Source organism: Musca autumnalis, unplaced genomic scaffold (genome assembly GCF_047663935.1).
Source record: "Musca autumnalis isolate F117 unplaced genomic scaffold, ASM4766393v1 scaffold_3, whole genome shotgun sequence".
NCBI lineage: Eukaryota > Metazoa > Arthropoda > Insecta > Diptera > Muscidae > Musca > Musca autumnalis.
The window spans coordinates 169,620,460-169,646,460 of record NW_027411866.1 but is presented as its reverse complement, the minus strand read 5'-3'; the positions used below and the strand labels follow the sequence as shown (position 1 = coordinate 169,646,460).

The following is a 26,001-nucleotide window of genomic DNA, read 5'->3' as shown; positions in this document are numbered from 1 at the left end:
TGTCAAAATTTAGTTTAACTTCTAAAATGGCCCATATCGGTCCTCCCTAAGGGTACCTCCCCCACAAAAGTTCAACATTTGTGTCTTAGTTTCTAATCCACATTTTTGTCGGCAAGTTCAAATGTCCGAAAAGGGCCACAAAATTCTGAAGAGACCTTAAATACATTCGATCTGTCCGTAGGTGAAAGTTTCACTTCACATTGGCTGAGGGTATATACATATCTGTCGGCAAAGCCAACTGACACTTTTTTACATGTTAACTTAGGGATCTGCTCATAGAACATTTAGATCCACCAATCCTCTTAATGTCTGCTTGTAAGTCGTAGCCTGAGGGTATTTGGCTGTCGGCAAATAGGATTACAAATTTATGTTTGTTTCTCGGCCGAAAAAATGGAATCCAAAAAAACAACTATTTTGAATTTTAGTAGTGATTGAATTTCATTTTTTCGTTAAATTCTTGGATTGGTCTCAATGGTCGGTCTTCTTTGTAGTTAGGCCAAGGATATTTGTTTGCATTTTTATTATTATGTCCGAATCTACCTATAGGCACATTATGGCATATCTAATATTCACATCAAGTCTTCATAATTAGCGTTAAAAATTACCAAAAAAATTGCTGTGCGTACACCTTACTTAGCTACCCAGCAACCAATAACCAACACCTTATATGCCTTTCCCAATGTTTTGTTAAAGGTTCTCTTTTGACGGACTATTCATTGAAAGCGAAAGTTATTTATGTTGTTGCTATTATTTATATTCATTATTGTTTGCTTTTAACCAAAAATTATTTCTAATTATTGTTTACATTGATTAGCCGTTATATGAATTCAAAACGCATGTCTATAGACTTGAAATTTATTTTTGGTTTTTTTTTATTTAACCTTGATTATGACCATTTATTCAGTTGTTGGGTCTGATTCATTTCTTTATTATGTTTTATTATATCTTTGGTTTTTTTCGAATTCATTTAATTTCATTTTTGGAATTCTTTCTTTGTTTACAGGTGAAATAGTACAGAAACCAGCTTGGGGCAAAGATCAACCGAACAACTATAATGGTGAACAGAATTGCGTGGTATTGGACGGCGGTCGCAATTGGTTATGGAATGATGTAGGCTGCAATCTGGATTATTTACATTTTATATGCCAGCATGGTAAGTGGTTTTTTGCGTTAGATGTGTGGAAAGAACGCTCCATAAATAAGTTGTATTTTTTTAATTTTCGTGGTGTAGGAGAGCAAAAAACTAAAATTTGATTAAATGATTTTGAAAGTTGTTTAGATATTTATTTAACTCAATATCAAGCATGATATTGTCATGACTTTTCGATTTTAAAAGGTTTTCTGTAGACAGATTAGACGAAGTTATGAGAATTTAATGAATAAATTTAAAGGAGACAATGTGAACTTAAGAAAGTTTAGAATATATCCCAGAAGACTGAAGGTTTGAATAAAATTTTAGAAGAAAGTTTAGAATGATATTCACAGCAAACTTTAACTTAATCGAAAGAATAATAAAATCTAAAGAAGTGTCCTTTTTATTAACAACAAAAAGTTCAAAAAAATTAAAATTAAATTGAACATAAAATCAATAAAAATGTTTGCCCAACTGTCAAAAAAATATCATAAATATTATAAATATTTAACTATTGGCAGCATTCCGAATGATCTCTTCTTGAATAGAAACCCAATCGAGAAGATAATTCACATTGAATTTAATTCGATTTCCCAAATAAACCCTTACACATTGACTTTCTTTAAAATATGTTGCAATATGTCAATTGTTCCGCTTTTTCTTGAATTTCATAATGATGCAACAATGCATTGCTACTCCAATTACTTTCCTCTTTTAACCAAGTCACACAATTTCCTCTTTTTGTTAGCTTGTCGTTGGCTTGTCATTTTCCTCTTCCTATATGTTTTACAGCTTTCATCTTCTGTAACAAGCGACGCCCATCAAATTAAGACCTTCAATAGGAAACTATCAATTTTCAATTTCGAATTATGTTTTCCAATCGTTATTCAATTATTTGTTAAACGAAGTGTTAAAACTTTCCAAAAACAACAACAACTACTACTACAAAACATTTTGTTAACAATTTCCCCACTTTTCGTTTCCAATTTTGTTTTACAGCTCCTCTATCTTGTGGTTCACCAGATTCACAGCAAAATACAACAATTGTTGGTAAAAACTATACGATCGGCAACAAAATACAATACCAATGTCCCAAGGGTCATTCATTAATCGGTGATGCAGAACGTATATGTCGCACCGATGGCACCTGGAGCGGAAAGGCACCCACTTGTAAATGTATGTAAAAAAATGAAAAAAAAAACAACAACAACAAAGCCCACAACATACAAGCAGGCATAATCCACATTTACTCTTTTACTCTGCTATGCCATTGTTTGGTGTTCCCTGTGTGGTTGTTGTTTATTTTTTGTGCATTGTGTGTTTTTTTTTTGTTAATAACGCTTTTTGTTTGTATGCAGATGTCGATTGCGGTCCATTGCCGGAATTGGATCACGGTTCAGTGCAACTATCTGAACAGCGCACCAGTTATGGTGTACAGGCGACTTATTCATGTCACGAAAATTACACATTGATTGGTAACGAGAATCGAACCTGTGAATTAAATGGATGGACTGGTAAACAGCCTGAATGTTTGGTTGATTGGTGCCCTGAACCCCCACAGATACAAGGAGGTACTGTCACCGTAACCGATAAGAGAGCTGGTTCCACGGCGGTCTATGAATGTGAAGCTGGATATGTGCTTGTTGGAGAACCGGTAAGAAGTGACAACTTTAATATATGTAGCTAACATGCTAATTGTTTATGGAGAAAATGTTGCAATTCTCAGCCTTTTGGCTAAGAGGTTTAGTACCTATGGTATAATTGAACGCATATAGAATCTTGAAATTTGGTATGGAATCAAGGTTGGGAAGTGGTGTTGATGTAAGGAAAGGTTTTTAGAAATTCGTACTTATTTGTACGAACCGTACTAAATGGTACTAAATTTGATACAACTTAGATTTGAGTGAGCGGATATAGCTGGAATCCTGAAATTTGGAATTAAGATTACAGTCGAAGTCCAGGATTGAGGTATTTTTATACCCTCCACCATAAGATGGGGGTATATTAAGTTTGTCATTCCGTTTGTAACTACTCGAAATAATCATTGTAGACCCCACAAACTATAAATATTCTTGATCAGCGTGCAATTCTACATCAATATGGCCATGTCCGTCCGTCTGTTCGTCTGTGGAAATCAGTCTAGCGTCCGAACGGATTGAAGTAGGTGGATGAAATTTTGTTAACATCTATTATATGTACGTAGGACTATTGGTATTGAAAGCGGGCTACGTAGGTCCACGTTTTTGTATAGCCACCACACAAAGTGACGCGTGACGCGTCGTCTTTTTGAGGAATTTTTAAGATATGTGTCCCATTTGAGCATCGAATCGGTTGTAATTTGGTATTATGTCTTTTCAGAGTCTCAAAAATATTTCTTCCAAAGTTTGTTTGTATTGGTCCACGTTTTGGTATAGCCCCCATATAACACCCCGTATATAGTACGCGTCACTTTACGATATTTTCAATGTATTAGTCCCATTTGACCACAGAATCGGTTGTAACTTTGTATTTTGTGTTTCCAGAGGCTAAAAAAAAACATTTCTACCATAAAATGTTTACATAGGTCCACGTTTTGATATAGTCTCCATAGGACGATACCTCCCGATTTTCGGTATTTTGAACGTTTTAGCCTCATTATCACACCGAAATGGCTGAAATTTGGTATTTAGTCTTCGTTGGGGGTACAAAACTTCCCCCCAGAAATTTGTAGGTATCGGACCACGCCTTCATATAGCCCCCATAGGACGGTTATACCAGATTTTCGGTATTTTGAAGGTTGTGGCCACATTAATCCACCGAAATGACTGAAATTTGGTATTTGGTCTTCATTTGGGGTATTAAAAGTTCTATATGAAATTTGCTGGTATAGGTTCTCGCCTTTATATAGCCCCCATAGAACTTACATCCCGATTTTCGGTGTTTTCAAGGTTGTGGCCTCAATATTCCCCAGAAATGGCTGATATTTGGTATTTAGTCTTCGTTGGGGGTATAAAACTTTCTCCCACAGAAGTGGCTGAAATTTCGTAGTTAGTCTTCGTTAAGGTTACACAACTTTCCACCTGAAATTTATCGGTATAGATCAACGCCATCATATAGCCCCCATAGGACGATGTCTCCCAATTTTCGGAATTTTTGGAATTCACTTCAATACAGTTCGTGGTGGAGGGTACTTACTTACTTGTTTTTTTTTTTTTTTAATACGTACCTATGTGTACGGAAAGTACTAAATTTGGTACAATTTGGATTTGGGTAAACGGATAGAGCTGGAATGGTCCAGGATTAAGGTAGTTTTGGAAATTCGTCCTTATAGGCACGGAAAGTACTAAATTTGGTAAAATTTGTGTGAACGGATAGACCTGAAATTCAGAATTAAGATTACTGTTGGAGTGTACGATTGAGGTAGTTTTGGAAATTCGTATGTATGTGTACGAAAAATACTAAATGGTACAATTTAGATTTGAGTGAGAGGGTAAAGCTGGAATCCTGAAATTTGGAATTACAATTACTGTTGGAATATAGTATTGAAATAGTCTTAAAAATGCATACTTATGTTTACCAACAGTACTAAATGGTACTAAATTTGGTACAGTTTGGATTTTTGTGAAAGGATATTGCTGAGATTTGGAATTAAGAATACTGTTATTTTTTTGTGTTAATGTCAATACGTACCATAAGTAAACAAAAATTACAAAATGGTACACAATTTGTTATTGGGTGTAGGGACAGATTTGGAATATGTATTTTTTATACCCTCCACCATAGTATGAAGGGTATATTCAGTTTGTTTTTCTGTTTGTAACATATCGAACTAAACATTTGCGACCATATAAAGTTTATATATTCTTGATCAGGATAAAATTCTAAGACGATCTAGCCATGTCCGTTTGTTGTAATCACTCTAGCGTTCGCAATAATTTAGCTAGAGCGCTATATTTTTGCACCCGAGTGTATTTTTTCATAGGCAGGTATTTTTTCATAGGCCCTCATATAGCAGTACCTCCCGATTTTCAGTATTTTGGGGATATTAGCTACATTTTTGACCGAACTATCTGTAAATTCAAGTTTTGGGTTCCCAGTGGTCACACAATTTCTCCACCAAAAACTGTCAACATAGGTCCATGTTTTGGTATAGCCCCCATATAACGGTACCCCCAGATTATCGGTATTTTGTGGATTTTAACTAAATTTTTTACCAAACTACCAGCAATAGAACATTTGAATTTCCCAGTGGTTACAAAACATCTCAAACAAAAACCGTCAACATAGGTCCATGTTTTGGTATAGCCCCCGTATAACGGTTCCTCCCGATTTTCGGTATTTTATGGATTTTAGCTAAAATTTTTGACCGAACTTCCTGTAATTTGACTGTTGAGGTTCCTCGTAATCGCAAAACATCTCCACTAAAAACTGTCAGCATAAGTCCATGTTTTGGTATAGTCCCCATATAACGGTGCATCCCCATTTTCGGTATTTTTGACCGAACTATCTGTAATTCGAAAAACTGTCCACATAGGTCCATGTTTTGGTAGAGCCCATTTTCGGTTTTTTATACCCTACACCACTATGTGGAAAGGGTATTATAAGTTTGTTTTGGTAAAAATACATGTAACACCGCGAAATATTCGTCGGAGACCCCCAATGTGGTATACCAATCTTCATATCTAGGCGAGATAAAGCGATTTTGAGATATGTGTCCGTCCGTGTGTCCGTCTGTCCATTATAAATTGTAATTAAACTCCAGGCCGCAATTATGGACCGATCGTCACGAAATTTGATATGGACGTCGATTTTACATAAGAATAGATCGCTATTTTAATTGGTGATGATCGTGAAATATTTAGCGGGTGAAATGGACCAAAAACATAATTTTTATCCGATTTTGTAGCTCCTCTGTAGGTCACAATAATAGTCCGATCGCCTCGAAATTTTAAATAAGGTAAGAGTATATGACAAAGAAGAAGCTTGCAATTTGAGAATGGGGTCAGAGAATATTTAGAGGGCTAAATGGACCACAACTTTTGTGTGAAAATTGTGAAAATTATTAATATACAACTTATATCGAACATTGGTGGCGTTTATTTAATTGGGATAGCTGTTACAATTTTGATTTTTCAAAATAGTCTGGCTTAATCCCTTTTGTTGTTTTAATATTTAAATATTCCATGTATAGCTTACTTGCCCGGAATGTCTCTTCCAGGAAAAAAGATATAAGTTGTAATTTTGATTTTTCAAAATAGTCTGGCTTAATCCCTTTTGTTGTTTTAATATTTAAATATTTAAATATTTAAATATTTAAATATTTAAATATTAAAACAACAAAAGGGATTAAGCCAGACTATTTTGAAAAATCAAAATTACAACTTATATCTTTTTTCCTGGAAGAGACATTCCGGACAAGTAAGCTATACATGGAAGAGGAACGCTTGACCTAATATACCCAGTTATTTGTTTGTAGTGTTATCATAAACACGACAGAGTTCGCAATTGCTGATCAATAATCACGAAATTTTGCACGAGGTAAGAGTTTAGGTAGAAGAAGATGCCTACAATTTTGGATGATGATCTGATATTATTTAGCGGGTGAAATGAACCATTACTTTTGTATGAAAAATAAAAAAAATATTGTAGGTCTGTATTTCATTTCCTCGAGGGTACATACCGCAAAGTAGCCTACATATGGAAAAAGAAGTACTGACCTTTCCTTCTGAGGCAAATTGCAATAACGAGTCTGCTAGATAACGGGCCTACTGCTTAATATATAATGTGTTTTGTGTAGAGAACCACATTTTCCTATTCCCAGTTTTTGCATTATTGCAAAATACATGTTGTACTAACGTTTTAATTGTCCAATTCGATTTTTATTCATACGTTGCAGCATGTGTCGCTTTGCCACGTTTTTGCAAAACGATTCCCAAGACAGGCAAAATCATTATTATTTAAGCTTGGTGTGATACGGTACCAGAGTCCACAAAGTTATTTCTTACAATAAGTTTATTTGTTCAATAAAGAAATTTTGATTTGTGATAAGCTAATTCCCAGTGATAAAGGTGTAGGGTAAGCCTTGGCTTACTTGTTTTATTTTAGCTACAATTTTCGACATTTGAGGTTCCCAGTGGTCACAAAACTTCTCCATCAAAAACATACGTCCACACTTTGATATAGCCCCATATAAGGTTCCCGGCCAATTGAATACATTTTTGTATACTTTTTTACCTTATTTAGGTATCAGTGATCACAAAATATTTCCGCCCAAAATTGTTAAGAGGAAAGAAAATAATTATTCCGTATTAGTTCAATTTCGACCCGGCCGAACTTAAAGCTTTTTACTTGTTTTTTATACCCTCAGCATTTATGCTAACGAGGGTATATGGTAATATTCAAAAATGTTTTACAATCGTTGAAGTTGAGGTTCACCATTTAATAAGTCGCGATCTGTCAATATATTTTATACAATATGAATATATTTGTATTAATTGAAGTGTTTTAGCCGGGGTCGCATAAAATGATCCATAACAAATAATTTATGTGGAAGCTGTGTTGGTGGTAATATTAAAAAATGGGTAAAAATGTGTTGAAGTTTACAAGTTTTTTTGTGTACTTTCTTGGTTTCTGGTCAAACCACGGAAAATTTAGACCTGAGCTCAAAGAAAGAATTGAAGAATACCCCTTGGGCAACATGGTTCTAATGTATGACTTTTCGATATATACACTGCATCCCCCTAAAATCGATGCTGAAATTTTGAAGTTTTGAAATCTGGGTTTTTTGAATTTTTCTTATAATTGGAGGGCGCAACCAGATAATTACCCAAACTATTTATTGGATTATAGAACTCATGATTCCACGTCGTTTGATGTATATCTCATGAATGTGCTTCATACAGCACCCTAGTAATAGGAGTCCAAAGTCGAAATTTTGGTGCGAAAATTTTCCTTAAAAACCTATTTTTTGGCTTCAAAATGTACAACTGTGACTTAGGTACCCTTGAACCCCGCGTGATTTTAGTTTTTTTTTAGGCGCCGGATCTAATGAACCCTTCCGCTTTCAAATCCATCCACTTAAACGGCGGTTATAGATACCTTGAAAGTAAGAAATTCTGCAAAATTATATTTTGATGATTCCGCGCATTGAACCGCGATTTTCTTTGGTTATTTTTACATACATAGAATCCTTTATACGCGATGATATTATTTTGCAAAACCGTGTGGCGCAAATTACCGAGATTCTGGAGTAATATTCGTATTTCATATGGTAGCACATCCGCGGTTCTTGACGAATTTTTTTAAAATTTGTTATGATGACGTATTTTTTATAGGCGGTCACTGAAATCGGATGCGCCTTATAATCGTATGTACATCGCGCAATTTTTACCCACATAACGGTTTTTTGAACAGTAAGATGCAGCTGACGGCACACTATGGCCGCTGAATGAAAAGTGGAAAAATCGCTACATATTGATAGAGATGCACTCGCTGTATCTGAAAAGCGCATGCGCCTTAACTGATTTTAACGAATTCGTGAATTATACGTTTTTTAACTTTTATGTTTTTTCTTTGGTTGTAATTTCTATTTCATAAGCCAATTGTTTATCAAAGTAAGCAAATACACTTTCGGGTTTGTCATCGCATTTCCCCTGAAGAAGTTTCAGCAAAGTCCGTCAGTCCTTGCATCGAAATTTAGCGAAATAGTAGAATAATATAACAAAAAATATATTTTTAAAATAATATTCCAATAATAAGTTTTCGTCTTTTGTTGTTGCTGTAATATGGCAGTTATATGTATATCCTATCTTTAAAATTTTGGTCTCATATTTTTCTACGCGTTGTCTAGAATCTGTACGTATTTTTAATTTATTTTTTTCGAGTTTTATTTGGACTCTAAATTAGAATAAATTAAATTTACTCCAAGATTTTTTCAGTATTTCTGATTTTCCGCGAAAATGAAAATAAATTTAGCAAATATTTAAGCGTCTACGGATAGATATTAAATGTTGTTACCGATTTATATATACATTTTGGTATTACAACACAAAGGGAATTTTTAAATATTTTTTCTTTATAAGGGAATAAAACCCCCCATAACTTTTGGGCGCAGCATCCAATTTTGTGAACGCGAACAGATTTGAAACCACAATTTGTTTCTTAACCCATGTACCAAAAATAATGAATGTGCTTGTAAAAAAAAATTTTAAATTTTTTTTCGATGGAATTGTAAAGGAAATTTGAAATTTACCATATACACTTTCATACGCACAAACTGTGCCTCATCGAAATAGAGGTTTTAGACCCCAAGTATGTGTGGACAAAATGTGTTTCATACAATTCGGAGTTGATTTAGCCATGTCCGTCCGTCTGTCTGGCTGGTTGGTGCGCACGATAACTCTCGAACCGATGAACCGATTTGGTCCAAAATTTGGCTTTCGTAATATTTTGTCCAAACATAGTATAAGATGGATTATATCGGTCCACTCCATCCGGTACCACCCCCACAAAAGTTCGAAAATGTTCAGAAAATGTGTGCGCGCGATATCTCTTGAATGGAGCAGCCGATTTGGTCCATACTTTGCACATCGTGAAATATCTACCAGACTTAGATGAAGTTCTAATGTCGACTCAATCGGTCCACTCCTTCGGGTACCTCCCACACAAAATTCGGAAAAATTGTTCCACGATAACTCTTGAAGGGAGTGAGCGATTTGGTCCATCCTAATATATCTATCAGATATTATATTTGTCCACTACTTCGGTTACCTATCACACAAAATTACCAATAAGTTCACTTTAAGACCTGCTCTCGAATCACTTTGATTTTTGTTGAAGCAACTTGCATTCGCTGCATCAATTACGACGGTAAAAGTTTTTTTCAGGGGCTAGTCCATTCTTCTTGAGAAACAGCCCGAAAGATGAAAAGGGGTTTTTTCCATACCATAAGTAGTGTATGGATATCACGATATATCTCGAACTGATCAACCAATTTGGTCCAAAAGTTTGGCCTTTGCCATATCTTGTCATAGTTTTAGTTCGAAGATAGGCAATACCGGTCCACAACTTCCGGTACTTCACCCGAATTTATAAAAAATGTCACTTAAATTGTATGCACGATATATCTTGATAAAATTTACGAGGGCAGTTCGGAAACTTCTTAGCCTAGCACAAAAAGCGCGGTATAAACAGAAAAAAGTTAAGTGTTTTGGAAACTTCCATCTCTGTTATGAACACATGTTAAATTTTGTTTCGATCTGGCAACTCCTTCATATAGAAACAGGTGTTAAAAAAAGACGCATCCGCAATTTTTTTACAATGGAAAAATTAGAAATGCGTGCTGTCATTAAATATTTATATAAAAAAGGTTTATCGGGACAAGAAATTCATAATGATATGGCGAATGTGTAAGGTGAAAGTGCTCCTTCATATGCAACAGCAAAAAATTGGGTTGCTGAATTTAAACGTGGTCGTACAAGCATTGAAGATGAACCACGTAGTGGACGTCCAAAAACAGCAACAACAACATAAATTGTAGCCAAAGTGCATGATATGGTATTAAATGATCGACGAATAAAAGTGCGTGAAATTGCTAATATCATGGGCATCTCAAATGATCGAGTCCATTTAATTTTGCATGAAGAACTACAGATGAAAAAGCTTTCTGCAAGATGGGTGTCGCATTTGTTAACAGTCGATCAAAAAGGCATAAGAATGAACATTTCTCAAGCTTGTTTGGATTGTTTTAAGCGAAATAAAATTGATTTTAAGCGTCGTTTCATAACTGTTGATGAGACATGTATCCACCACTATACTCCAGAGACAAAAGAACAATCCAAACAATGGACTGAAGCTGGAGGAAGTGCCCCAAAGAAGGCAAAAACAATTCAATCGGCTGGTAAGGTTATGGCAACGGTTTTTTGAGACTTCAAAGTTATTTTATTGATTGACTATCTGCAAAAGGGTAAAACAATAAATTCAGAGTACTATTGCAACCTTTTGGATAAATTAAATGTACAAATTCGAGAAAAACGTCCTGGCTTACAACACAAAAAAAAAATTTTTCATCAAGACAACGCACCAGCGCACAAGAGTGATTTAACAATGGCAAAAATCAACGAATTAAAGTACGAGTTGCTTGACAACCCACCTTATTCTCCTGATTTAGCTCCCAGTGAATTTTACTTGTTCCCAAATCTAAAAAAAAAATCCTTGCTGGCAAGCGTTTTACCTCAAATGAAGATGCCATTACAGTTGTAAACCACTATTTTGAAAACCTTGAGGAAAACTATTTTAATCAAGGAATAGAATTGCTAGAAAAGCGTTGGACTAAGTGTATTGAAGTTTCAGGAGATTATATTGAAAAATAAAAATATTTTTGAAAAACTAACTATTCTCTTTCATTGATAGGCTAAGAAGTTTCCGAACCGCCCTCGTAGTCTAAACTTTGGGTCTCCTAATATTTTGTCCAAATTTAGTTTAACTTCTAAAATGTAGGTACCTTAGTTTAAGGTCTGTTCGCTTCTGCAACACTTTTGAACTTTTATCCTAATCCATATTTTCGTCGGCAAGTTCAAAAAATGCCTCAAAATGCTGAAGAGTCCCTAAATACATTCGATCTGTCCGAAGATGAAAGTTTCAATTCACATAGGCTGAGCGTATATCTCTGCCGGCAAAGCCGACTGATACTTTTTTACTTGTTTTATTTGATTTAGAGTGAGTATTGGTGTATAACGTTGGTATATGAACGTGTTTTTTAAATATGAAAAGTACTAATCATTTTAAATGTGGTATCGGGTGTAGAACAGAGGTGCAATTCTTAGAGTCACTGTTGGTATGTGGAGTTAAGATATGGAGATGGCTTTGGAAATGCATACCATGAAAAGTAATAAATGGTACAGAATTTGGAACAATTCCTTATTGTGTAAAGAGTTTAGCCGGAATTTTTAAATATTAGGAAGAGGGTTTCGGATCTTTGTACTTATGTATTTATGTGTAAAGTACTATAATTGGTTTAGGGCGAACTGACAGAGATGGAAATGAGAGTCACGGTTTGTATATATGGTTGATATAAGAAAGAATTTTCTTTAAGGTTATAACCAGGTGTTCGAAAAGTACTAAATTTTGTACCATTTTGGTATTGCATGAACAAAAATATAAGGGTTTTTTGAAAATGCGTATCTACTTCTTTATTTGCGCATCCGTGTTTCGGATATATGCGATCAATATAATAATTACAGATTATTTGTTGATTTACAATTTTTCTTATGTTTAACAAAATTTTTTTTTTTTTTTTTTTTAAATATTTATAAATATAGATATCTGTTTTTGGCGGCATTCAATAAACATCTTTCATTTTGATGTCCGGTCCATGTCAGAATATTTTTCAGCCAAGAAACTTCTTTTCTTCCTCTGCATGGTCTTCCATCAACTGATCCTTTGATAATTTTTTGCAGAAGAATATATTTATCATTTCTCATGATATGTCCCAGGTGTGACACTTTTCTGGTTTTAACTGTTTTTATGAGTTGGCGATCTAGATTCATTCTTCTTAGTACCTCGTCATTTCTTATTCTTATGCGATCTGTCCACAGTATTTTAAGTATTTTTCGGTATATCCAAATTTCAAATGATTCCAGTTTTCTTTCATCTATCTCCTTTATCGTCCATGTTTCTGATGCATATAATAAAACAGACCAGATGTAGCATTTGATGAATCTGGTTTTAGTTTGTATACCGACGTCATGACTTGTCAGTATCTTGTTGTATCTGTAAAATGCATCCTTTGCCATTTCTATACGACAAGTTATTTCTTTCGAAACATCCCATTGTTCATTTATGGTAACTCCTAAATATTTATAGTTTTTAACTTTTTCTATTACGGTGTTTTGTATTGCGTATAAATTCTGAAATTTGGTATGAGAATTGCTGAGGGCTGAAACGGTATTGGAAATCCCTACTATTAGGTTACGGAAAGTACTAAATGGTATTAAAATTGTTCTTGGGTTTGTTTCTTACAAGAATTTTTTACCTTCTGAGGATAGAAAGTCCTTAATTAAAATACCTCAAAAAATGTGGCTCGCTGTTGATGCATAAGGGTGATTTTTTATGAAAATCTAACTAAAGTGATACGAACAGTACTTAAATAAAAATAAATATTAATTAAAATTTGTATTAGTATATTGAATATTGTTTATTTGTTTTTATATCCTCCCCGCAAACGGAAGTAGCGGGCAATTTGCTAGTTAAATATAAAATATAAGATTTTTGGAAGGCTAAAAACGTCGATATTTTTTGAATATTTGAGAGCATAAAAACTGATTATTTTTAAAGTTATCTATAGAATATGCATATATACCATAATTGAAATAATTATTTTTTCTTTCAGATTATTTCCTGTGGTCTCGGGGGAGAGTGGTCTAGCAAGGCACCATCCTGTCGCTTTGTGGATTGTGGTTCACCACCGCGACCAGATCATGGTCTAGTTTCATTGGTAAATGGTTCAACTACTGTGGGGTCGATGGTCAAATATGATTGTGAAGATGACTATTGGTTAGATGGCAATTCCGAATTGTATTGTACCAAAGAAGGCAAATGGTCGGGAGATGCACCCGTATGTGAATTGGTGACATGTGATACACCCAATGTACCAACAGGATCATTTGTTGTCGGTTATGATTATAATGTCCACTCGAAGATTCAATATAATTGTGATCCAGGTTATGTTCTGAAAGGTGATCCCATATTGGAGTGTATGGATAATGGTGAATGGAGCGCCGAGGCACCATTTTGTGATTGTAAGTTAAGAACAAATTGTTGAATGTAACTAGGAAATAATATTTGATATTTTTCTTTTTTATCAGATATTGATTGTGGTGAAATCACACCCATCCCCTATGGTTCGCTTAAATATACCAATGGTACTACATATGTTGGCTCGGAAGTCACTTTCAGTTGTTCTCAATCTCATAAATTAACTGGTGTACCAAAAAGAATTTGCTTGGAAACTGGAATTTGGAGTGATGCCTCACCAAGATGTGAAGGTATGATATTTGTCATAATATTTAAAATATTAGTAGTAAAAACTTTTTTTAATTCTTGCAGAAATTCGTTGTACGGAACCTGTCTTGGCTGCCCATAGTATCCTCTCTGTTACAGGCAATGATCGCATGTATGGTAGAACTTTAATTAGAACTTCAGAAACGGCTTCAAATGCAGCACAAACTTATAGGTAATGTGGAATAGAATATAAAGAAGAGTGTTAATTTTTGTTAAACGACAGTTGGGTCACCATAAGAAAACACTTCCATGTTTTTAATACGTTTATATTGTACTAGATTTAGTAAAACCTGTCGATTTAAGCTGCCAAATCCATTACATTTACGTAATATAATTTCTTATAACAGGAGGTAATTTAAGCATCCGTTATTATCTTATTTTTTAGAATTGGTGCCCTGGCCAAATATCGTTGTGAGCGGGGTTACAAAATGGTTGGTGAAGCATTGGTCACCTGTGAAGATAATGGTCAATGGAGTGGTAATGTTCCTGAGTGTGTATGTAAGTATTGCATATACCTCTACGTTGTAACTTTGTTACTGAAATCGAAATATTTTTACTGTTTTAGATGTCGAATGTGGTCCCCCACAAAATATCACCAACGGTAAAATGACATTGGCCACTAACGTTACCTATTATGGTGCTGCTGCCTTATACGAATGTAATGAAAATTTCAAACTTGATGGTGTATCACGTCGTTTATGCACAGAAGATGGTACTTGAGTCATGAGGCACCACAGTGTATTGAAATCACATGCGATGAACCAGAATTGAGTGAAAGTGTCATTGTTGAAGCCGGAGAACGTTCGGTGGGTTCACTGGCCAAATTTAGATGTCAGAGAGGACGTATTATGACTGGAAATGATACACGAACTTGTCAAAAGAATGGCAGATGGTCGGGCAGGAGTCCAACATGTAAACGTAAGTAAAACTTATTTTTAATAAGAAATGTGATTGAGGCTGGGGATGTTCGGGGAAACAATTAAAAAACAATGGTTATAGCCGAAAGAAGCGGTAGCAGTACATAACATTTCCGCCAGCGTCTGACAACTCCGACGACAAAAACTGTACTCTAGGTTATAGATATACCCTCAGCCTGTGTATATTGAAAAAATGTTTTCCCAAAATACGTATGTATTTAGGGGGTTTTAAAATGTTGGGCGTTTGAACCGACAAAAATGTTGATTAGGATAAAAGATCAAAAGTTTTGCGGAGGAGATACTAAAAGGAATGGATCGTTATGGAAGTGGAACTCCAGCCACAACATATGGTGCCATAGGGGGTTTTACATTCTTCGGGCTGTTTGCTCAAGTAGTATGGACTTGCCCCTGGAAAAAACTTTTACCATCGTAATTGAGGCAGCGAATGCAAGTTGCTTCAACAAAAATCAAAGTGAGTCGATAGCAGGTCTTAAAGTGAACTTATCCGAAATTTTGTGTGGGTGGTACCGGATGGAGTGGACAAAAAAATATAGTCCATATCTGAACCTGATCTATATCTGGTAGATATATTAGGATGTGTAAAGTATTGACCAAATCTGTCACTCCCATCAAGAGTTATCGTGCTCACAATTTTTCCAAACATTTTTGAACCCTTTTTGGGGTGGTACCTGAAGGAGTGAACCGATATGGCTTATCTTCAAACTTAAGCTATGTTTGAACAAAATATTACTAAGGCCAAATTTTGAACCGAATCGGCAGATCCGTTCGAGAGTTATCTTGCGCTCCAACCACCTCACACGGTGTCATACGGGTTTTTTTGCAACTTTCAGTCTAATTTCTCAGGAGGTATGGACTTGACCCTGATGAAACTTGTACCGCCGTATGGAGGGGCAGTAAATACAAGTTGCTAAAACAAAAATCAAAGCGATTCGAGAGATGGCCCTAAACTGAACTTTTCCGAAATTTTGTGTGGGAGGTACCCGAAGGAGTAAACCGATTGAGTCCATATTGAAACTTTATTTAAGTCTGGTACACATTTTACGATGGGCAAAGTATGGACCAAATCGGTTACTCCCTTTAAGAGTTATGGTGCGCACAAATTTTCCGAACATTTTCAAACTTTTGTGAGGGAAGTACCGGAAGGAATGGACCGATATAGCCCATCTCCGAACTTAAACTAAGCTTGGCTAAAGTATTACGATAGCCAAAATTTGAACCGGATCGGTTTATCCGTTCGAGAGTTATCGTGCGCTCCAGCCATCCAGACAGACAGACAGACGGACGGACATTGCTCAATCGACTCCAAATTGTCTGAAACACATTTCGTTCAAACATACTTGGGGTCTAAAACCATTATTTCGATGAGGCACATTTTCATCGTATCAAAGTGTATATACACCCTCGTTAGCATAAATGCTGAGGGTATAAAAACACCTGGTTATAGGGGACTTCAGGGCACATAACAATTTGTGGCATTCCGTCCAAGATAAGAAGTAGAGGGACATATCGCTAACAGAACAGATTAATAGGTCCTCGTTTTGAACGATGTTTTAGAACGCTTCTCTCCAGTATTAGTGGAAAGTTTCACAGACATAACAGTCGTACCACCTGGTCAGAGTAATTAAATTACCTTGGGTCAGACAATATTTCAGTTATGGATTCGATAGGAGAACCCTCCGAGTTCTTCTCAAGGTAGTAGAAACCTGAATTAAGACAAAATTTAACAACAGAGACGGGGACTAACAGAAGAATGAGAAGAAGAGGTCTTCAGTCTATAGGTGACCCCAAGAAGTCTTCTGCCTGCACAAGAAGTCACTTGTTGTCTGTAGAAGACCCCGGGTGATCTTTTTTGTCTACAGAAGACACCAAGATTTTTTCTGTTACATGTATATAGGTGATCTCAAAAGGTCTTCTGTCGTCTGTTTCCTATAGAAGACCTCAACAGATCTTCTGTTGTCTAGAGAAGACCTCAAGAGGTCGTCTGTTTTCTAAAGAAGACCTTAAGAGGTCTTCTGTTGTATATAGAAGACTTAAATAGGTCTTCTGCTATGTATAGAACCCCTCAAAAGACCTTTTATTGTATTGAGAAGACCTCAAGACTTTAGGAAGTCTTCTGTTGTCTATAGAAGACCTCAAGGCGTCTTCTGTTGTCTATAGAAGGCCCCAAGAGGTCTTCTATTGTCTATAGAAGACCACACTAAGTCCTCTGGTATCTTCAGAAGACCTTAAGAGACCTCAAAAGATTTTCTGTTGTCTATAGGGGTCTAACAGATCTCCAGTTGTCTATAAGAGACCTCAAGAGATCTTATTTTGTATATAGAAGGCCTCAAGACCTTAAGAAGTCTTCTGTTGTCTACAGAAGACCTCAAGAGGTCTTTTGTTGTCTATATAAGACCTCAAGGGGTCTTCTGTTGTCTATAGGGGTCTAACAGATCTCCAGTTGTCTATAAGAGACCTCAAGAGGTCTTCTGTTTTCTATAGAAGACCTCAAGAGATCTTCTGTTGTATATAGAAGGCCTCAAGACCTTAAGAAGTCTTCTATTGTCTATAAAATACCTCAATAAGTGCTCTGTCGTCTTCGGAAGACTTTAAGAGGCCTTCTATTCTCTAGAGAAGACTTCGAGAGGTCTATTGTAGTCTTTAGGAGACCTCAACAGATCTTCTGTTGTCTATAGGGGTCTAACAGATCTTATGTTGTCTATAAGTGACCTCAAGGGGTCTTTTGTTTTCTATAGAAGACCTCAAGAGATCTTCTGTTGTATATAGAAGGCTCAAGACCTTAAGAAGTCTTCTGTTGTCTACAGAAGACCTTAAGAGGTCTTTTGTTGTCTATATAAGACCTCAAGGCGTCTTCTGTTGTCTATAGAAGACCTCGAAAGGTATTCTGTTGTCTATAAAATACCTCTATAAATGCGCTGGTGTCTTTAGCATATTTAAGAGGCTTTCTATTGTCTACAGAAAACTTCGAAAGGTATATTGTAGTCTATAGGAGACCTCAATAGGTATTCTGTTGCCTATAGGGGTCTAACAGATCTTCTGTTATCCATAAGAGACCTCAAGAGGTCTTTTGTTTTCTATAGAAGACCTCAAAAGATCTTCTGTTGTAGTTAGAAGGCCTCAATACCTCAAGGCGTCTTCTGTTGTCTATAGAAGACCTCAAGAGGCCTTCTGTTGTCTAAAAAATACCTCAATAAGTCCTCTGCTGTCTTCAAAAGATCTTAAGGGACCTCAACAGATCTCCTGTTGTCTATAAGATACCTCAAGATCTCTTTTGTTCTCTATAGAAGACCTCAAGAGATCTTCTGTTGTATATAGGAGGTCTCAAGGCATTAAGAAGTCTTCTGTTGTCTATAAAAGACCTCAAGAGTTCTTCTGTTGTCTATTAAATACCTCAATAAGTCCTCTGGTGTCTTCAGAAGACCTTAAGGGACCTCAGCAGATCTTCTGTTGACTATAGGGGTCTAACAAATCTTCTCTTGTCTATAAGAGACCTCAAGTGGTCTTCTGTTTTATGTATAAGGTCTTAAGGCATTAAGAAGTCTTCTGTTGTCTATAGAAGACCTCAAGAGGCCTTCTGTTGTCTAAAAAATACCTCAACAAGTCCTCTGCTGTCTTCAAAAGATCTTAAGAGACCTCAACAGATCTCCTGTTGTCTATAAGAGACCTCAAGATGTCTTTTGTTTTCTATAGAATACCTCAAGAGATCTTCTGTTGTATATAGAAGGTCTCAAGGCATTAAGAAGTCGTCTGTTGTCTATAAAAGACCTCAAGAGTTCTTCTGTTGTCTATTAAATACCTCAATAAGTCCTCTGGTGTCTTCAGAAGACCTTAAGAGACCTCAGCAGATCTTCTGTTGACTATAGGGGTCTAACAAATCTTCTCTTGTCTATAAGAGACCTCAAGAGGTCTTCTGTTTTCTATAGAAGACCTCAAGAGGTCTTCTGTTTTATGTATAAGGTCTTACTAGGCGTTTACACACGGACAGTATTGGCAAGACAATAGCAAAGTTACAAACCATTTTCACCTATACATTCACACTTTTCTCTATACGTATTTAAAAATTTGTAAATGTATTTGTGAAAAAGGTTTATATTTTTGCTATTGTCTTGCCAATACTGGCATTTGTAAACGCAGGGTTAAGGCATTAAGAAGTCTTCTGTTGTCTATAGAAGACCTCAAGAGGCCTTCTGTTGTCTTTAAAATACCTCAATAAGTCCTCAGCTGTCTTCAAAAGATCTTAAGAGACCTCAACAGATCTCCTGTTGTCTATAATAGACCTCAAGATGTCTTTTGTTTTCTATAGAAGACCTCAAGAGATCTTCTGTTGTATATAGAAGGTCTCAAGTCATTAAGAAGTCTTCTCTTGTCTAATAAAATAATACCTCAATAAGTCCTGTGGTGCCTTCAGAAGACCTTAAGAGACCTCAGCAGATCTTCTGTTGACTATAGGGGTCTAACAAATCTTCTCTTGTCTATAAGAGACCTCAAGAGTTCTTCTGTTGTCTATAGAAGACCTCAAGGCGTCTTCTGCTGTCTATAGAAAACCTCAAGAGGACTTCTGTTGTCTAAAAAATACCTCAATAAGTCCTCTGGTGCCTTCAGAAGACCTTAAGAGGCCTTCTATTGTCTACAGAAGACTTCGAGAGGTATATTGTAGTCTATAGGACACCTCAAGAGGTCTTTTGTTGTCTATAGGGGTCTAACAGATCTTCTGTTGTCTATAAGAGACCTCAAGAGGTCTTTTGTTTTCTATAGAAGACATCAAGAGATCTTCTGTTGTATATAGAAGGCTCAAGACCTTAAGAAGCCTTCTGTTGTCTATAGAAGACTTCGCGAGGTCTTCTGTTGTCTATAGAAGACCTCAAGGCGTCTTCTGTTGTGTATAGAAGACCTCAAGAGGTCTTCAGTTGTCTATAAAATACCTCAATAAGTGTTTTGGTGTCTTTAGAAGACTTTAAGAGGCCTTCTATTATCTACAGAAGACTTCGAGAGGTCTATTGTAGCCTGTAGGAGACCTCAACGGATCTTCTGTTGTCTTTAGGGATCTAACAGATCTTCTGTTGTCTATAAGAGACGTCAAGAGATCTTTTGTTTTCTATAGAAGACCTCAAGAGGTCTTCTGTTGTATTTAAAAGGCCTCAAGACCTTAAAAAGTCTTCTATTGTCTATAGAAGACCTCAAGAGGTCTTCTGTTGTCATTAGAAGACCTCAAGGCGTCTTCTGTTTTCTATAGAAGACCTCAAGGCGTCTTCTGTTGTCTATAGAAAACCTCAAGAGGTCTTCTGTTGTCTAGAAAATACCTCAATAAGTCCTCTGGTGTCTTCAGAAGACCTTACGAGACCTCAACAGATCTTCTGTTGTCTATAGGCGTCTAATAGATCTCCTGTTGTACATAAGAGACCCCAAGAGGTCTTCTGTTTTCTATAGAAGACCTCAAGAGATCTTCTGTTGTATATAGAAGGCCTCAAGATCTTAAGAAGTCTACTGTTGCCTATAGAAGACCTCAACAGGTCTTTTGTTGTCTATAGAAGACCTCATGGGGTCTTCTGTTGTCTATAGAAGACCTCAAGAGGTCTTCTGCTTGTCTATAAAATAACTCAATAAGGGCTCTGGTGTCTTCAGAAGACCTTAAGAGGCCTTCTATTTTCTACAGAAGACTTCGCGAAGTCTATTGTAGTCTATAGGAGACATCAACAGATCTTCTGTTATCTAAAGGGGTCTAACAGATCTTCTGTTGTCTATAGAAGACCTCAAGGCGTCTTCTGGTGTCTATAGAAGACCTAAAGGCGTCTTCTGTTGTCTATAAAATACCTCAATAAGTCCTCTGGTGTCTTCAGAAGACCTTAAGAGGCCTTCTGCTGTCTAGAGAAGACCTCAATAAGTCTTCCAGTGTCTACAGAAGGCGCCAAGAAGTCTTCTATTGTCTACAGAAGACCTCAAAAAATTGTTCTGTTTTCTATAGAAGTCTTCTGTTATCTATAAATGACCTCAAAATGTCTTCTGGTGTCTTACAGAAAAACTCAAAGGGTATTTTGTGGAAGACCTTAAGGTCTTCTGGTCTACAGAAGGCCTTAAGACCCCAACAGATCTTCTGTTGTCTATAGAAGACCCCATGCGGTTTTCTGTCTTCTACAGAAGACCTTAAGGTGTCTTGTGCTTTCTATAGAAGAGGAGATCTTCTGGCGTCTAAAAAAGACGTCAAGTGGTCTCATTTTGTCTATTAAAGACCTCAAGAGTTTTTATGTTGCCTATAGAAGACCTCAAAGGTTGTTTTGTTGCCTATAGAAGGCCTAAAAAGATGTTCTGTTGACAATAGAAGTCCTCTAGAGGTCTTATGTTACCTATAGAAGACCAAAAGAGATCTTATGTTGCCAATAGAAGAGCTCAAGAGGTCCTTCGTTACCTATAGAAGTCTTCAAGGGGTCTTCTGTTGCCTATAGTAGACCCTAAGACACCTTCTGTCTATAAAACTTCTAAGCAGGTTTTCTGTCTTTAGAAGAACTCAAGAGATCTTTTGGCTATGATAGAGCTGTCTGTAGAATATCAGAGCATATTTTCTGAATAAAAATATAATGGTGCTACTGAGGTGAGACGAAATACTTTCCTTACTTACTTAGGTGGCCCATGACAGAACATTCTCTCTGTTTGTTGCTTCGCTTTTTGGAATACCGCGTCTTTCCATCTCTTTTTCCACTTGTTCGCTCCATCGAAGCCTTGGCCTGCCAGTTTTAAACTTTAGCGGGTTCATCATCGCTCATTCTTATGACATAGCCTAGCCAACGCAATCGTTGCATCTCGACACGTTTATCTATACTGATGTCGTTGTATAGCAAATACAGCTCGTGGTTCATACGACGTCGATATTCAATACTTTCCTTAGACTAAGAAAAATAAGTCCCGATACCCATTTACAAAACCTATAATCTAAACTTGATAAAAAATATTTGCTAATTTTACAGCCGTTGACTGTGGCCGCCCTCTACCCATTGAAAATGGTCGCGTCATTGTGGTCAATGAAACAACAATTTATGGTGGATCTGCAGAATATCATTGTATTCCTGGATTCAATCGTATCGGACAATACCTACGTAAATGTACCGAAGATGGTACCTGGAGTGGTGATGAACCACGTTGTGAATTGACCGCCACAGAAGCACAAGAAAGTTCAGGTCTTGGAACGGGCATAGCAATTGGAGCTACAGTTATTATTGCGCTACTATTTTTGATTGGTTTAATATTTATACACCGCAATAAGGCTAGGCCCGTAAAGAACACAGAAAATGTTCAAGCAGCAGAGAGCAAGGATGAAAGGAATGCGGCGGTAATGTCATATTCCACACTGGAGGCAAATACACGCATGTCTCTGGATAATGGACCACCTGCAACATTCAATACTTTCCATGGTGCAGGAAGAGGATTGGCAAATGGTAATGGTTCAACGGGAAGAGGTAAGGAGATATGATAATATTGTAATATTGATATATTATTTTTTTCGTTCTTTCTCCACAGAAAACATTTACGATCAAATACCCAATGAACAATTCTATGATGCACCCTATGAGATGCGCAACAATGATGAGGTCTATGAACCGGAACCCTCAGCGGGTAATGTTATAACCATCAACGGGATTTCTGTGAGATAAACACTTTTGTTAGATGGGAAGAATGTTTGTTTACAAAAGTTTACATCGAACAGCTAAAATCCAAAAGTGTGTTGAAATAGTTTTGTATTTTTATAAAACCTAAAAGTTATTGTGTGTATTTGTGTAATTTAGATTTTGTTTGCTTTTAAGAGACTTGACTGTATTATTTCAAATAATTGGTTTTATATTGTAATTAGTTGTAAGTGTAACTATATAGACTATAATAAGTATGTAAGAATGTGACACAATTTGCATTACTCAAATTGAAGCAAATGGCAATAAATATTATAATATGTAGATTTGTGTAAAAAAGACGATGATAAACTACGGTTACGTTACTGTTTTTTGTTTAATATTTTATAGAACAGCTGTATATTGTAATGACGATTTAGTTGTAAGATCTATTGTACATATGTATTTTATAAATAGTATGTGATTTCTTATAACTTTTACTATAAAAAAATATTTATTTTGGCATGCTACTAATTTCCTTTTCAAGTAAGAAATTGTTTTGTAATCATTTGTGGTTATAAAACGTAATAAAATAAAGAATAAAAATATATGCGAATATCAATAAAATATGGTTGTTTTTTCATATAGCATTACCTATAAACTGATTAGTTGATATCGACCGGAAATATATGCTGAACCGTATATTACTTACTTATGTAGTTGGCACTCTACAGAACATTTGTCATTTAAGTCTAAATTAAAATAGATTTCCAACCATGGCCTTTCCGTTCTGTGTGTACTGCCATGCAAGCCTTTATAATTGTCTTTTTAGAGTGTTAGGTCGTTCCCATAACATGACCTAGAATGAACCCGAAGCAATCGTTGTACCTCTATACGTTTAACTATGTCTATGTCGTTGTATAGCCGATAGTGCTCGTGGTTCATACGAAGTTTATATTCACTGTCAGCGCAGATCTTTCAAAGGATTATTCTCTAAAACTCATCAAGCACCATACATTAGCAAGGGTAGTATCAAACTGCTTTTCTATAATTTTCGGATTTCATGATGCGGTCATGCCAATTTTTTTCACACTCCCGCTTTTACTTTTTATATATTTATCGTACGTCGGGACGAAATCCTGTCATATGTCTGTCTAATTTTAATTTCAAAGATGTTCCATATCGGTTCACGACTTCGAGTACCTGACTAAAATGGTGCGCATGATATGTAACTCTCGAAGGAAGTAACCGATTTGGTCAAACTTTGGACATAGTAATATTTATTCCAGACATAGACTAAGTTCTAATATGGACTATATTGGTCCACTACTTCCGGTACTTCGCACACAGTTCAATTCAAGTGCAATTTTGAAAATTTTTTCTGAGGTAATTACTCCATATATTTTATATTTGCTTATTTTGAAACGATCATCATATGTATAAGTTCTTTAATTTACATTGAAAAAATTGTATAACCCAATATCATTAATTACTTTTCGAACATATTTAACAAACTTTATCAAATATTAGTATGGTTAATAATACTATTTTTGATAAAACAATAATTGTGAAATAACTCTATATAAATAAAAATCAAATGTCGTTCGTTGGTAATGGCATCAGTTGAGAACGGCTACACCGATTTCCATAATTCTTTCTGTAATATGTGCGCTATAACCAGACTTGGGTTTTTTGTGCAACGAAATTTTGACCACGCCCACTTTTACGCCCACTTTATTTCAATTTTCAATTTTTATCATTTGTGCAAAACTACTGAACCTATTTTTCTGACATTGCCAGGGAATGCATAAGGATGGCCCCCGGTTAAAATGGGCAAAATTTTTTTTTTTTTAATTTCAGAAGGGGCGGGGTATTTCCCCAGTACCCTTTTTCTTTAAAAATGCTATATCTATATAAATAAAAATAAAATGTCGTTCGTAGGTAATGGCATCAGTTGAGAACGGCTGGACCGATTTAGATAATTCTTTCTGTAATATGTGCGCCATAACCCGACTTTGGTTTTTATGCAAAGAAATTTTGACCACGCCCACTTTTACACCCACATTTTTCAATTTTCAATTTTTCTCATTTCTACAAAAACTACTATACCGATTTTTCTGAAATTGCCAGGGAATGTACAGGGATGGCCCCCGGTTAAAATAGGCTACAAATTTTGTTGAATTTCGGAAGGGCGGGGTACTTCCCCTATACCCTATGTCTTTAAAAATAATATCTTATATATAAAAGGCAATGTGTGTATGTTTGTATGTTCCGTATAGACTCAAAAACTGCTTAACCGATTTTCAGAGAATGTACAGGGAACACTGGTGGTGAAAATAGGCTATATTTTTTTGCTTTTCGGAGGGGGCGGGGTACATCCCCCATGCCCTAATTTTTAAAAACTATATTTTAACAACATTGACGAACGTATCGGAGAGAAAGTTAATTTGCGAGACAATGGTTGTTGTGTCTCCGATCCTAGGTACTGATTTGGGGCCTGAACACCCGACCACGCCCACTTTTTAAATAGCTTATATATTAAAAACTGCTTAACCGATTTTCCTGAAATTTCAGATTATCTACTGGGAGGACCCGTGGTGAAAATAGGGTAAAAATTTGTTGAATTTCGGAGGGGCGGGGTACCTCCCCCATGCCCTACTTTTTTAAGAACTCTATTTTAACAAAACTGACGAACGTATTAATTTGCGAGACAATGGTTGTTGTGTCTCCGAACCTAGGTACTGGTTTGGGGCCCAAAGACCCAACCACGTCCACTTTTTTACATAGCCACTTTTTAAAATAGCTTATATCAGGAAAATGTCTAAAATTGTCTTTTCCATTTCAAGAAAATCAAAAAAAAAATTTGATACTACATCAATGATTTTTGGTACATAGATTAAGAACAAAATCAGCATTCCAAATCTATTTTCGTTACTAACTTTGATCGTTGCGCGCAAAAGATATGACCGTTTTAATTATGATAATTAGAAAAAATTCTAAAAAAAATCGCGGCTTAAAATAGTTAGCTGTTATATCCTATTATCGTTAACTGAATTCGTGCCCTTTGCGATGATGCAAAAAATAATCGCAAAGTCTCAATGGATTCGCGAAAAATCAAATTTGTTAAATAATTTCACGTATTTACAAACATATTTTTGAAACAATAACGCTCATACTTACGAAAAATATATAAAAAAATTATAACAGCATCCAGAAATTTTGAGGAATAAAATGAAACCTATGTTGTGAAGGTTGGAGCTATAGTATTCATGTTATTTGCAAAAATACGAAGAAAATA

The 26,001-nt window shown here is 35.8% G+C and overlaps 2 protein-coding genes across 5 annotated transcripts in view; one reads left to right on the top strand and one right to left on the bottom strand.

Moving 5' to 3' along the window:
- fw (CUB and Sushi multiple domains furrowed) overlaps nucleotides 1-23,330 on the top strand; it is a 150,789-nt gene extending 127,459 nt beyond the window's left edge. The window contains 11 exon segments of the mRNA XM_073975309.1: nucleotides 1,004-1,153; nucleotides 2,132-2,308; nucleotides 2,491-2,786; nucleotides 13,500-13,908; nucleotides 13,975-14,154; nucleotides 14,216-14,342; nucleotides 14,556-14,668; nucleotides 14,736-14,885; nucleotides 14,888-15,088; nucleotides 22,068-22,556; nucleotides 22,618-23,330. Of these exon segments, the coding sequence (XP_073831410.1) occupies nucleotides 1,004-1,153; nucleotides 2,132-2,308; nucleotides 2,491-2,786; nucleotides 13,500-13,908; nucleotides 13,975-14,154; nucleotides 14,216-14,342; nucleotides 14,556-14,668; nucleotides 14,736-14,885; nucleotides 14,888-15,088; nucleotides 22,068-22,556; nucleotides 22,618-22,751 (2,426 nt within the window). The 3' untranslated portion in view covers nucleotides 22,752-23,330.
- Nucleotides 1-26,001, bottom strand: part of LOC141398095 (uncharacterized) — a 373,354-nt gene that overhangs the window by 259,042 nt on the left and 88,311 nt on the right. The gene's annotated exons all lie outside the window — the stretch shown is intronic.